Source organism: Danio rerio, chromosome 1 (assembly GCF_049306965.1).
Source record: "Danio rerio strain Tuebingen ecotype United States chromosome 1, GRCz12tu, whole genome shotgun sequence".
Classification (NCBI taxonomy): domain Eukaryota; kingdom Metazoa; phylum Chordata; class Actinopteri; order Cypriniformes; family Danionidae; genus Danio; species Danio rerio.
In genome coordinates, this window is record NC_133176.1 from 27,606,616 (window position 1) to 27,619,925 (window position 13,310).

The 13,310-nt window shown below is 37.3% G+C and overlaps 2 protein-coding genes across 6 annotated transcripts in view; one reads left to right on the forward strand and one right to left on the reverse strand.

The window, feature by feature from the left end:
• LOC137490010 (uncharacterized) overlaps positions 1 to 13,310 on the forward strand; it is a 692,802-nt gene that overhangs the window by 305,325 nt on the left and 374,167 nt on the right. The gene's annotated exons all lie outside the window — the stretch shown is intronic.
• Positions 1,779 to 6,355, reverse strand: synpo2b (synaptopodin 2b). Of its 2 annotated transcripts, none has more exons than XM_068221294.2 (2): positions 6,292 to 6,355; positions 1,779 to 4,735 (listed from the first exon to the last, which is right to left on the reverse strand). In XM_068221294.2, exon 2 carries the CDS (start codon positions 4,420 to 4,422, stop codon positions 2,569 to 2,571), a length of 1,854 nt encoding a protein of 617 aa, XP_068077395.1. In that variant the 5' UTR covers positions 4,423 to 4,735; positions 6,292 to 6,355; the 3' UTR covers positions 1,779 to 2,568. The 2 variants fall into 2 exon arrangements, with proteins under 2 accessions (XP_068077395.1, XP_017211588.1); XM_017356099.4 differs by having other exon boundaries at positions 6,288 to 6,355.

The following is a 13,310-nucleotide window of genomic DNA, read 5'->3' on the forward strand; positions in this document are numbered from 1 at the left end:
TGACTGTGGATGGTTTTTTTGAAGTGTGTAACTGTTTGGCAGAGAACTACCTCTGCTGTACCTTTTGCTTGTCACCAGAGGCTGTGAAGGACAAAAAGTCGTCCCATGTACGACAGGATCTTTTGGCACTGAAAAAAAGCTGTTGATGCAGGATGTAACAGCTACAACAGGGGGCATATCCTGTGGACCACCAAGTGACTCGTAGAAAACTCTTTCCTTCCATTCTGCTGGTGTTTCTGGTAATGATTTTCTATGAGTGGCAGACATTTTGGACTCATTTAGAGGCACTGAAGCAAGCGCTTCCATAGACGACAGTGGTGTTTTGGGCTGTTCTACCCATGAAAACTGCCTGCTCAGCAAATTATGGGTCATTGGAGATGACAAGGAACGGCATCGGCTGAAACCCTACAGAAAATGAAAGATATACATTCACGTTTATCAGTACTAGTAAAATAATTCAGTATGCACTGTTTGACACAGTAGATTCTTTTTAAATGCACACATTTCACATTGAAACAGAGACTGTTTTAGATCTTGAGTTGCTCAAAAGACCATTTACTCCAAAGAAAATTATATCATGCACTAAGACTGCCCTCATCTGGACTGTGTCTGCAAGTGCTTTTTAGAGACATAATGTTCATTTTAGTTTAAAGGAGGTCAGGTTTGATTGGCACAGGATCATTTCGGAATCATAATTTGCACTCACAGCAATAATTTGCACTAACTTGCTGATAGATATCAATGTATACAATTTATTTACCATAAAAAGTCATTAATATTATAATAAAAACAATCAAATTAAGTGTATATCACATTTTAATTAAATAAATGCAAAAATAGGTGTATATACTCACAAATGTGAGCTTAGCTTTTGGTCCCACTTTATATTAAGTGGCCTTAACTACTATGTACTTGAATCAAAATATAAATACAACACACTAACTGTGTTCATAATGTATTGCACAACAATTTTGGTGCTTCTAAATTGGGATGGGGACATTTTGGTGGTACGGGTAGGTTTAAGGGTGGGTTACGGTGTAAGGGATGGTCAACAGTGTAGTTAAAGATGTAACTAGATATTAATTACAGATGTAACTACATGCATGTATTTAATCAATCATAAGAACAATGTAAAAAGGTGTATTTATGCAATAAGTACTTTGTAAGAAATTAATAATTTCAGTGTGAGTTCATATTAGTTAAAGACACTTAATATAAAGTGGGACCAAGGTTTTTATTTCTATTCCTAATAGATTAAATGAAACTTTAATATATTTTAAATGAACAAAACTTTCTCTAAATTATTTAAATGTTTATACTTAGGGAGGAATATCACTGACAAAAAACAGCTTTAAGATGATTTTCTTTTGAAATTATACATTTTTGTCTGAAATTATTATGCAATTTGCTTTATGAGATGATACTGCTGACATGTAGTGCTGTCATTACAACATTTAAAGCCTTAGGGTTGAGTTAGGGAGTGAGGTTATTTTAGCACTTCTGGTTAGATCATATTGCAAAGCTGGTCGTAATAAGGCTTGTGCGTTTCAAACATGGTGGAGCTATTTTTAAAAAAAGCAATGTGCAAAGTTTAAAAAGCCACAGCCCCAAGTCTCTGCAAGCTTCCCACAGCATATCAACAAGTGAAGAATAAAATCAGCCACACAGAATAAAGACTAGACCCGTTAAAGACTACAATGTGTCTTTGTAGGACAAGTGGATGTGTGTAGAAAATGAGCTGTGGTGAAATGCGGGAAAGATCAAAAAAGACAAATAAAGCAAAGAAAGATGGAAAATTTTATTAAAGTGAAGGATCAGGCAATGCAGTAGTTTTGAAATATCAAGAAAAGAAGAAACCAGAAAAGTAGTAATACAGTTCAATCATATTTGACTTGAGACAAATGAATGAGCAAATTTTATACATACGTATTTTTCTCAGTATTTGAACAGAAGGGTCTGCTAAACACATTACAAATAGTTTATAATTTACAAAGCACATAATAATAGTAAATATCTCTGAATTATATTTTAGGCTGGCCTGAGTTTCCAAAGAAAACTAAATAAAACAATGTTAAAAAAATGTCTGATGAAGTCTAAAATACAACCTTGTTGAAATGCAATCTGTGAAAAAGTTCCAAACCTAATATCTAATGATATAGCAAAAGAGGGATGCATTTTTAGTGTATTGCTCTGACACTGAACCTAAACATAGCATTTAATGCTAGCAAATATTTTTTCATTGGGAAAAGGAAACAGGTTTGATATTTGCCAAAACTCTTATTTAAAAAAAAGAAAAAAAAAACTGTTTAAAAATAAATTCAACTCCCATTTTGTATCACATGGAAACATAACAAGAAAATTGTGAAGCTAATAAAATCAAGAATATTAATCTAATCAAATCATTTTATACCCTAAATCACAGAAATATTTGCAAGTATTATGCGTTGAGCTCAAAAGAAACACGCATTAACCTAAAAAGCAATAATTAAAAGTATTTTAATGACCATGTGAATGAAAAAATTAAATTTTAATTAATTAACACCATGTCATGACCCTTTTAAAGCTCAATTAATGTTGCAGAATCATCGGTTTCCATTGCTTGCCTGTCATGTTCGACTTTTTGGCTGAAAACTTTGGTCTTGGGGCAACTGGTAATACAGATCGTGAAGCATATTGATTATTTTCAAGTGCAGAAGATCCTACAGAAACATTGCCACCAGAGCTACCAGGAGGCAGACGGACACTGAAGATGCCTTTGTTTCTAGTACCATCATACATGTTAAGTTGTTTTCCATCTAATTGTTGTGGGGCAACAGCAGCAGTCTCATTTGATGTAGTCTGGCGGACAAACGGGTATACAGCACTTACCTCTCCAGTGGCTTTAGATGGATTTTGCTTATCTGTTTGTGAAATTTTGGAAGAACTATTTGCTGAAGTTGGCTTTGAGTCTTTAGGAGAAACTGCTTCTTCAACCTCTGGTGTAAAGTTGTAGGTGAATAGGGAGGAATCCAACTGGTAAGGCTGATGTTTCATGACATCCAGAACATTGAGATGCTTGGGGGGAGGATTCTTCTTCTCCTTGTTTACCTTCGGCTTTGTCTTTGGACTAGTCGCAGGTGGGGGTTGTTTAACTGCTGCAAGGGGATAAAAGGGTGATAAAATAGGGTTGTAGGACACTGGAGGTGGTGCACGGATGTTAGAAGAGTATTTCCAGGTGCTTGGCATTGAGAGCGTTGGTGATGAGGGTCTGACCTTATTGGTTCGCACAGTCTCATTGTCCACAATGAATTTTTCCATACGAGTTTGTCTCCGTGCAAACAGTTCAGCTCCTTTTCCTTTAAGGTTCAGACCCTCAGATGCACCTGTTTCTGATGAATACTCTTGATGAGAAGCTGATGGGGCCTTTGATGCTGGAAGGTATGTGCTAAGATGTTGGGGTGGGCAGGAAGCAACAGAGTTCTCTTCACTTTGTGACTTTATCCATGGGGTTTTGGATTTGGAGGGACCAGCACGAAGTTTATGTGGTGTCTGATGTGGTTCTGGAGTCCAGGCTGCAGCAGGGTGCTGTTTTGTATGGCCCGCCTGCACCTGATTGTGCCCCATAGCTTGAGCTGAACTTGATGTCATTAGGAGGCTCGTTGAAACGGCATGACCATCTGCAGACCAGAGAGGGTGAGCTGGGTTGATAACAGGTTTGGGTAGGACAGGTGGAGGATTTTTCTGCTTGACTGTTGGAGCTTGCATGAAATTGCATGCTTCAGCGCCTAGACTGAGAAGGTCCTCCTCTTGAACGAACTCTGTTAAGGACTTTTCATCTCTTTTCTTCTGATGTAGAGGCCTTTCTTTTAAGTCTGTCTTGTTTGCTCCTCTCCTTTTTGTTTCTGGCAAGATCCCTGTCTTAATAGCAGGAATGGCAATACGTTCATCACGAGAGGCAATAACGTCTGATGTGGGAGACCAAACGTTTGGTGTTGTGTTTACCGGAATAGGAACCTTGAATATGTTTTCAGGTTTTTTAGATGTTGGGCTTGAGACACCTCTAACTGGTGAAAAAGTTTTTTGGCCTTGATTATGACCGCTAAAGAAGGGTTTAGCAGTTCTGTTGGACACAAGGGGTTTTGGAACAGCCGAACCTTGGTGTGGATCCAGACCATTCATGCTGTTTGCTGATTGTTGCAACATCTGTAGCTGAAATGGCTGCCCTTGATAATGCTTCTCTTGCCTTGCATAGAAATCTTGTGGGGATTGTTTACTTTCTTGAGGAGGAGGCATCACAATTTCCCTTTTTGTTTCCTCAATTGCATCAACTGGTATGCCTTTTCGTCTCATTTCCTCATGTTCTGCAGAAATCTCATCCATCCTTTGACGCCTCTTGGCAAACATCAAAACTCCTTTGCCTTTTGTCTGTGGAAGATGCTCCATTGTCTCAAAGTTATTTAGTTAATAATAAGATATTCTGATGTAGCTCAAAGTGGTACTTTGTTTCTGAGCATTGAAATGTCTTTGATGAGAGTGTAAATCCTGACTTACTTTGTGGTGTACAATGTCTTTCCTGTCCCGAAATCTGTCATTTAGATATACTGTGGCTAACCAGTGTTACCTTCTGACCCTTTTGTTGACACGTCTTAAAAATCAACACCCTCTTGCTGTTGGCCACAGTAAAAAGCAGTGTTATTTTTACATTTAGGGTTGACTTTTTTCCAGCTGTCATGCCAACTGTATCTCCATTTTAGTCCTGTGAAACAAAATTTAGAACAAGAAAAAAAAGAAAACGGCATGAGAAAATTAATGACACAACACAAAACAGGAACTACTTTCAGGAATTTAAATTTCCCAGACTGCTCCATGCATTTGATGCAATGCGATGCAGCATGTGATCATAATTCATCTTAAAACTTGTCATGTTATAATCAGTATGGTTAATGCACTCATTCTCTGTGGTTATAAACAGATAAATAACAATGTTTAAACTTTTGATATGTTACCGGTAAGCATTTCAGCATTCTACTTTATTTTACTATTACTGAAGCACTGTTTAGATACTTTAACACTTAAGGTGAATGAGCACTGTGTGTTTTGTTAGCTTACAATGTCTTGTTTCTCTAAATATTCAGAGCAAAATAATTAGCCAGTAATTAAAATGATTAAACTTCTCTCTTTTCAGATACATATTCATAGACATCAAAGCAATTATGACTGCAAAATTTATATTAGAAAAGCATAGCTGATCCATCATTATTTATCAGAATATAATGATTAATGATATATTAAAGTGTACTTAAATATAGTTTTAAATAAGAAATAAGCATTAGGGAGTCTCACAAATAATTGTGGAGAACATTAGCACACTTACACTAAATCCAGGCAAATTATCCTCACAGCTTTGCAAAATCAATCAATTTATCAATTAAGCAATAAACAATTCTAATGGGCATTGAGTTTTTTACAATCAGCTTAGTCTAAGGCAGCCTGGCTTACCGAAAGCTTTTTCAGGTGAACAAACATTGCGAGAGGTCATAAAACCTCTTGGCTAAAGTGGGTCTCTGTGCAAACGGTGTCAGTGCTAACACTGCGGTTAGATGAGAGAGAGGGAGGGAGAGAGAGAGAGAGAGGTGGTGTCCACTATTTAATGTAGAGATCGTATGACAAATCTCTACTGACACATGCTGGTGCCCATCAAACCAGTGGCCCTAGGACTAATGCAGGGACACACTCTTATTTAGGCAGCTTTCAAATGCTGATTTAACATACTACTCCATTCATATCATAATTATTAAGAACCAATGATAATCTTAAAGAAAAAAAAAAGCCACAATCTAGTCTCATTGCTTTTAAGTGTACATTAGAACAGCTCTGCACGCACAGCCAACAACAAAACTTAATAGTCCTTCTGTCAATTTGTGAGGACATTTAGATCTTGATCTTTAAATTTAGATCTTCCAGAATTGCTCAGTTATTTCTGTTCGGCCACTCTAACCGTCAAGACATGCTCACGCAAAAAATCGCTTGCACACCAGCAAACTAATCAAATATTGAAATAAAATCCCTTATTTTTAAATAAAAAAAATAAATTCTTTGTTACTGTGATTGATTTTATTTTCTCCACAAATGCAACAAATACCAATTAGTATTTAAGGTTTTTCAGTTTATTTTATACTGATATTTATTAGATAACATCTGACAAGAGTAAAATATGACCATCAGAGAAGAGGTAAGGAAAAAGAAAAGCACAGACAGATACAAAGACAGATAGACTGAAGGACAGATTTGGAGAAGGTTTGTCTTACGTGCCTGTCTTGCTTGGTGTCTGCTGAGTCTGGTCTGCACCGTCAAGGAGACTTTCCCCCTCCGCTCTGCCTGCTCAGCACCCCAGATTCCACTTGACACACAGGAGGTCCTTCACCTCTCCCTCCTCCTTCTTCTCTGTCCTACGCCTGCAGTAGAAGAGCTGCCGTGTGCTGTTGACTGTTCAAATATGGAGAAGTACAGCAGGTACTATGATAGCAGTTCATATCTGTGTGGAAGCGAAGAGTCGCCTTGTCATCCTGGAGAGGGCTTCAAATGCTGATGTCAGTGACTTGTCAAAAGATGTTAAGAGACCCATTATTCAAGTGACCACAGAGAGCCTTATGCTTTGAAGGGCTTCTTATCTTTGACAACACTTTTCTATTTCTACACAACACAGCCAAACAATTAATTAACTTGTAGTACATATTTTAAAATGTTATTTTTTTATAGATTAAGTGTACTGCTTATGGTCATTACAAAAATGATGTTACATGTAAAATATACAAATTTATTAATGTTATGGAGATATTGCAGTATTTGAAATCTTTACAAATATTCTAATTGAGGGCTCAATAAAGCAGTGTTATTTTACCTCAGATTCTTTTTTTATGTATTGACTTTTCTGCATTAGTTTTTTCACCATGTGTTTTATTTTATTTTATCAAAATGCATGTTCGGTGATAGTACGATGGCTTAGTGGTTAGCACTGTCGCCTAACAGCAAGAAGGTCACTGGTTCGAGCCCCAGCTGGGTCAGTTGGCATTTCTGTGTGGAGTTTGCATGTTCTCCCTGTGTTGGTGTGGGTTTCTTTTGGGTGCTCCAGTTTCCCCCACAGTCCAAAGACGTGCTACAGGTTGAATGAATAAACTAAATTGGTCATAGTGTATGTGTGAGTGTGTATGGGTGTTTCCCAGTACTAAGTTGCAGCTGGAAGGGCATTTGCTGTGTAAAACATATGCTGGTTAAGTTATAGGTTTATTCCCCTGTGGCAACCCCTAATGGATAAAGGGACTAAGCCAAAGGTAAATGAATGAATGAATGAATAAATGAATGAATGAATGAATCAATCAATGAATCAATAAATCAATCAATGAAAATGCATTGTCCAATCTAAAATAACAATTGTGTAGTTAGTCCTAAAGGCAAAGTTTTCCTCACAAGCTGTGGAAATGTCTTCAAGAATTTTATGTCTTCATTTAGTGAGATGATTGATTAAAAAAAACACCTCAAAGTATCACAAATGAACAAGTATGCATAACCACACCAAAATTCACATATAGATAATATTTAAATAGCATTTTTTAAGATAGTAGTCCGCATCACAAATAGTTTATTGTAGTGCATTTAATGTATTCACAAAATCTACGAAGTTAACAAATTGCAGCCATGTTTTCTGTATCACAAATTTACAGGGCCCTATAATAACTGTTGTAAAATATTTTCATTTATTGTTTGATATACTATATTTGCATCAATTTAATAATATAATTTACTCATCGGCATTAAGCTGTATATTTAAAAAATTAATTTTATATAAAAACCAGTAGCGATGTCGCCTCACAGCAAGGAGGTCGCTGCTTCAAGTCTCGGCTGGGACAGTTGGCATTTCTGTGTGGAGTTTGCATGTTCTGCCTGTGTTTGCGTGGGTTCACTTGTGTGTGAATGAGTGTTTATGGATGTTTCCCAGAGATGGGTTGCAGCTGGAAGGGTATACAATGCGTAAGACATGTGCTGGATAAGCTGGCAGATCATTCCGCTGTGGCGACGCCTAATGAATAAAGGGACTAAGCCGAAAATGAAAATAAAATGAATGAATGAATGAACGAATGAATGAATGAATGAATGAAAACCGGCGAAGCAGTGGCGCAGTAGGTATTGCGGTCGCCTCACAGCAAGGAGGTTGCTGGGTCGAGCTTCGGCTGTTTTATGTGTGGAGTTTGCATGTTCTCCCTGTGTTCGCGTAGGTGTCCTCCGGGTGCTCCGGTTTCCCTCACAGTCCAAAGACATGCGCTACAGGTGAATTGGGTAAGTTAAATTGTAGTGTATGAGCGTGAGTGTGTGTGGATGTGTGTGCACAATTCTAAAAGGGTGAAATGACTGCGGCATGATTATGCAGAGGTATGTATTCACTTTAGCAGTGTGATCTTGCTTAAGGTCTCATAATCTTTTATGGACTGTAATATGTAATGCTAGATCTACACTGAACTACACAATTTTGCCTGACACTATTATTCATGTAGTTTCACAAATGGATGGAAAGGAGATCCAGCATGAGTTTATTTATGTAGATGAGGCTGGGTTCAACCTGACGAGAACATGAAGAAGGGGAAGAAGCATCATTGGCCACAGGGGCAGGGCTATAGTCAATGTCCCAGGGCAACGTGGGGCAAATGTACACTCTGTGCAGCCATTATAAAGAATGGGGTCCTCCACTGCCATGCCCATATGGACCCTTACAACACAGCACTCATACTTACACCAATTGGACCAATTGTACAACATACAGTAACAGCAGCTAATCAAATCAATCATATGCAAAACATTGTCTGGGACACACACGTCACAGCCATATCACCCTGCAGCCCAAGACCGATTACTCACTGAAGCAAAGCAGGGCTAAGCCTGGTCAGTACTTGGATGGGAGACCACTAGGAAACACTAGGTTGCTGTTGGAAGTGGTGTTAGTGAGGCCAGCAGGGGGCACTCAACCTGTGGTCTGCGTGAGTCCTAATGCCCCAGTAAAAGTGAAGGGGACACTACACTGTCCGTGAGCGCCAACTTTCAGATGAGACGTTAAACTGAGGTCCTGACTCTCTGTGGTCATTCAAAATCCCATGGCACTTCTCGTGAAAGAGCAGGGGTGTAACCCCGGTGTCCTGGCTAAAGTCCCTCTATCGGCCCTTGCGATCATGGCCTCCCAATCAATCATCCCCTTCCACCGAATTGGCTCTATCACTGTCTCTCTACTCCACCAATAGCTGGTGTGTGGTGAGCGCACTGGCACCGTTGTCCTGTGGCTGCCGTCGCATCATCCAAGTGGATGCTGCACACTGGCGGTGGTGTGGAAAGACCCCCCCTCCCTTATGATTGTAAAGCGCTTTGGGTGTGTGACCATACACAATAAATGTGCTATATAAATACACATTACAGGTATATGATCTCTGTCTGGCTAAGGTTACCCTCATCCAACCCATAGAGGAGGCCTGTGATCAGATGGAGGAAGCAGCAATACAAGGATGGATTCAGCATTCATAGGTTTATCACAGCAAAGTGTAACTCGTGCAAACAGTGTATAGTAAATGTGAAACGTGTGTTTCTTATGGTAAAAAAACTGTGGTTTTTAAACATAAGTGTATAGTTTTTACAAGAGTTTTTAATTATGCAAAGGATCTGTAGTGTTTTGCTAATTGGGTGTGTGGTTGTGCTTATTCTGTGTACTGTTTTGAACACACGGGCCCTGTTTTAAAAACGTGCTTAAGCAATCCAAAAAAACTGTAATAAAGGGACTAACCCGAAAAGAAAATGAATGATTGAATGAATGAATGAATGAATGAATGAATGAATGAATGAATGAATGAATGAAAACCTAAGTCATCCATATATATATATTTGGTCGTTTCCAAATTTGCCCAAATTTATGAAAGCACGTTGAGACTTCTTTCCTCTTCCTCATTAGGGAGTCTGCAGTACTGTCTGGAAAGCCATCAGCTCTTCTGCTTTCTCTACAAGGAATGGTATTCAATGTTTGTGTCTAAATGTTAAACTAGCATTTGTGTCCTGGAAGCCAAACACAACAGTGTGGTGGCTGTTTTCCATACCATACTTTGTAGGCCATATTTTCTACTACTGGTTGTCCTCCCAGTCTCATTGCCATTTATGTCTTACAGTTTTTCCCAATTGTTTACACACATTTTCTGAAAGCAGGTCTTATATTGTCAGAACTCTACACACAAATCACAAAATACACACACATTGGTCAAAACTCTTTAATTCTTCTGCAAAATGAAACTCAAAACAATGTGATTTCTTCTCAAAATGGTCTTTTGTTTTCAAATGACACACACAAGCCATCACATGAATAGACATTTATAAGAACAGTTGAACACTGGTGTGCTTACAGTTTTTCTTGTTTGCTTTGACCTGGTTAAAGGAAATATGTTCCACTTCATTTTCATTATCACTATCCCAGCAGAGCAGAAGACAGGTCTTGCAAATGTGTAAACCCTTTCTCATTGGGATGACAGATTTTCCCCACCATTTTTCAAAACAGTTAACACAGATTTCATTCAAGCAGTCCAAACTTCATTGTTTTAGTTATGGTAACCAAACAGAAACCATCTATTCCTAACTATTAAAAACTACCAACATCAGTATGAAATCACTGAAGCACCGGTTTGACACTCCTTCACACAAATCTTCAATTAGCAATCAGTCTGCAAACCTTATAAAAACGATGGAAGGTCTGTGTTGTTCTGTGACAGCATTGATGGAGGAGGTCAATATGGCTATGTCCTATACTCCCAATAGATTTGACTGTATATTAGTTTACATGTGTTTTCTCTAATATTTACAGTATTTTATTACTTTTGTCTTTTTTATATATATACAGTATTTCAGTTTTCAGCCACAGTTTGAAAAATATCAAGAATTCAATATATATTTAATCAAAGCATATGTGCAAGCAAAATGTGTCATTTTTGACCATGAGTGCCGCTGTTTAGGCCTGTGTGTTTAATGTTTTGAAAATGTGGAGTTTTAGTTGACGACTGTATTAAAGCGAACAAGAAAAACTGTAATGTAAAACACTATGACCACTTCTTCTCCATTCATCATTATGACTTTCTGTAAGTCTTTTTTGTTCAGTGTTACACTTTACTACAGACAGTAGGCCTACAGAAGTACAAGTGCATACAGAAGTGTAAAATATTTCAGAGTATTGTTTTTATACAAAACAAACAAATACCAAATATATTTTACTGTATTTTCCCCACAAATACAGTGTACACATTGTTCATCCCAACCAACACAAAGTTGCAGATATCGGGGTCTAAATATGCCAAAAACAGAAGTATTTACTAAATACAGTTACAGTAAAATAAATAAATAATAATAATAATAAAAACAGCTATACTGCAACCTCTTTTCTGTTTTGGTCTGGCCAAGCAGCGGGGGAAATGTCACCTCGCATGGCGAATCCAGCCATGAAAAGCATCAACTACTATAGCGTGTGTGTGGATTTCCGTCATATACTTTCCATGTCCAGGCAGAAAAAAAAATCCTCAATAGGTTTGAGGAATGGAGAATATGGAGGGAGATAAACAACTAAAAATTGTGAGTGGGCAGTGAACCAGTTATGAACCAGATGAGCTCTGATTTCTAAATTGAAATTCTGTGTGATAGGTGTTTACTCATGTGATGATTTAGTATGCAATGTAGGACAACTGACTTTACAATTGTGAATGACAGTGTGTTCCTTGTGAAAACCAGAGAGTTTCTGCATGAAAATTGTGCCAAATGCAAAGAATTGTGTGTAGTGTTTTGAAAAAAGTGTGTTTTAAACATACAATTTGAGTGTGAAGCAGGAATTGTGATTTTAGTTTAGTAAAAATAGTTCAGGGGGTTGGTGCATGTTACATGTTGCTGTAATTATTTCTGTAGTACAAGTAATTGTGTGTAAACAACTAAGAAAAACTAATATCCATACACAATCATAGTTACAGATTAATGATATAAATAAAAACAGATTAAAAATATAAATAAAAAAAACTTAATTGTTGTTAAGATACAAGAGTTTTCAAAATGAACTTTTATTTAAATAACACTACTCTATATTATCACAAATAAAATGCATTTGTTCCTAGTTCTGCATATTGCATACAGTAACTGACTAAATATTGCATTATTTGCAGTTGCTTGTTTACAATCATTAAATTCAGATCACAAATGCAGCCTCTTGAAACCAGGGATAGCTCATTATAAATAGTAATCATACAGTAAATGTCATGTGACAAAAAAAAATAAAAATACTTACTACTGATTTTTTTTATTTGATTGACAGCTGTTTTGAAATTGACCTTTGGCCGAGCGAACACCTGCTGTTGGATTAAATAACTCAGCATGAAAAAATGGCTTTGATATGTGATAGTCGTGTATGATATATAACATCTTTTAAAGCACATCACATTCATCTATTTGTAGGTGTGCAGCATATTAAAAATGTAAGTGTTAAACTATCAAATGTATAAAAATAAAAATAGTAAGATATTTGTATAAATATATAATAAATAAAAGTTATTTGGACAAAACAAAGAAGGTTTGTGCAAATAGCCCCAACATTAGATTATTTAGAATGCAGGTCATTAACAACAAACATTAACTACATTCACCAAAGTCTGCATTTCTTGCTCATTCTCCAACCATAATGTGCCATAGACAAAACACATCCATGTAGATGTGACTCCACAGTTTCCACTGGCAATGCAAAAGTGGGCCTAGTAAGTCAGTTCATGTTGCACTACAAAAAATTATTCAAACCCCTCAGGCAACTGGATATGCCATCCAAAAATATGATCACAGGGTCTGTAGGTGATTCTGTCAAACCAGTCGCAAGTATAAAATTGAGTTATAATTCTAAAGCAACGAGGTAGATCCAAATTATCAAGTCTGGAAATGGCAGGGGTCCTGAGTTGGGAGGATTTCACTAATATCTGATTGAGTAGAGCTTTTATCCACCCTATAGGGGGATAAAGCAATTTGTGAATTCATTTCAAAGAAAAATACAGAAACATACAGGGGAAATATAAAGAGCTGCTTCTTAGTGAAAAAAGAAAAAATGCATACTGTAGAAGTCTCTTAGACTTTGAAATACAAGATTCAGAGCTTGGATGTGTTAGATTCAGACCAGGAAGCCAGGTACACAGGCACATTGAAAATATGTTTTGTAATACCACAAAAACAACTCAGGTTACATGTGTAACCCAAGTTGTCTGAGAGGGAACGGGACTTCAAATCACCAGTCATCT

Excerpts from the sequence above, each read along its gene's own strand:
- synpo2b (XM_068221294.2), bottom strand. The coding sequence starts at position 4,422 with ATGGAGCATCTTCCACAGACAAAAGGCAAAGGAGTTTTGATGTTTGCC.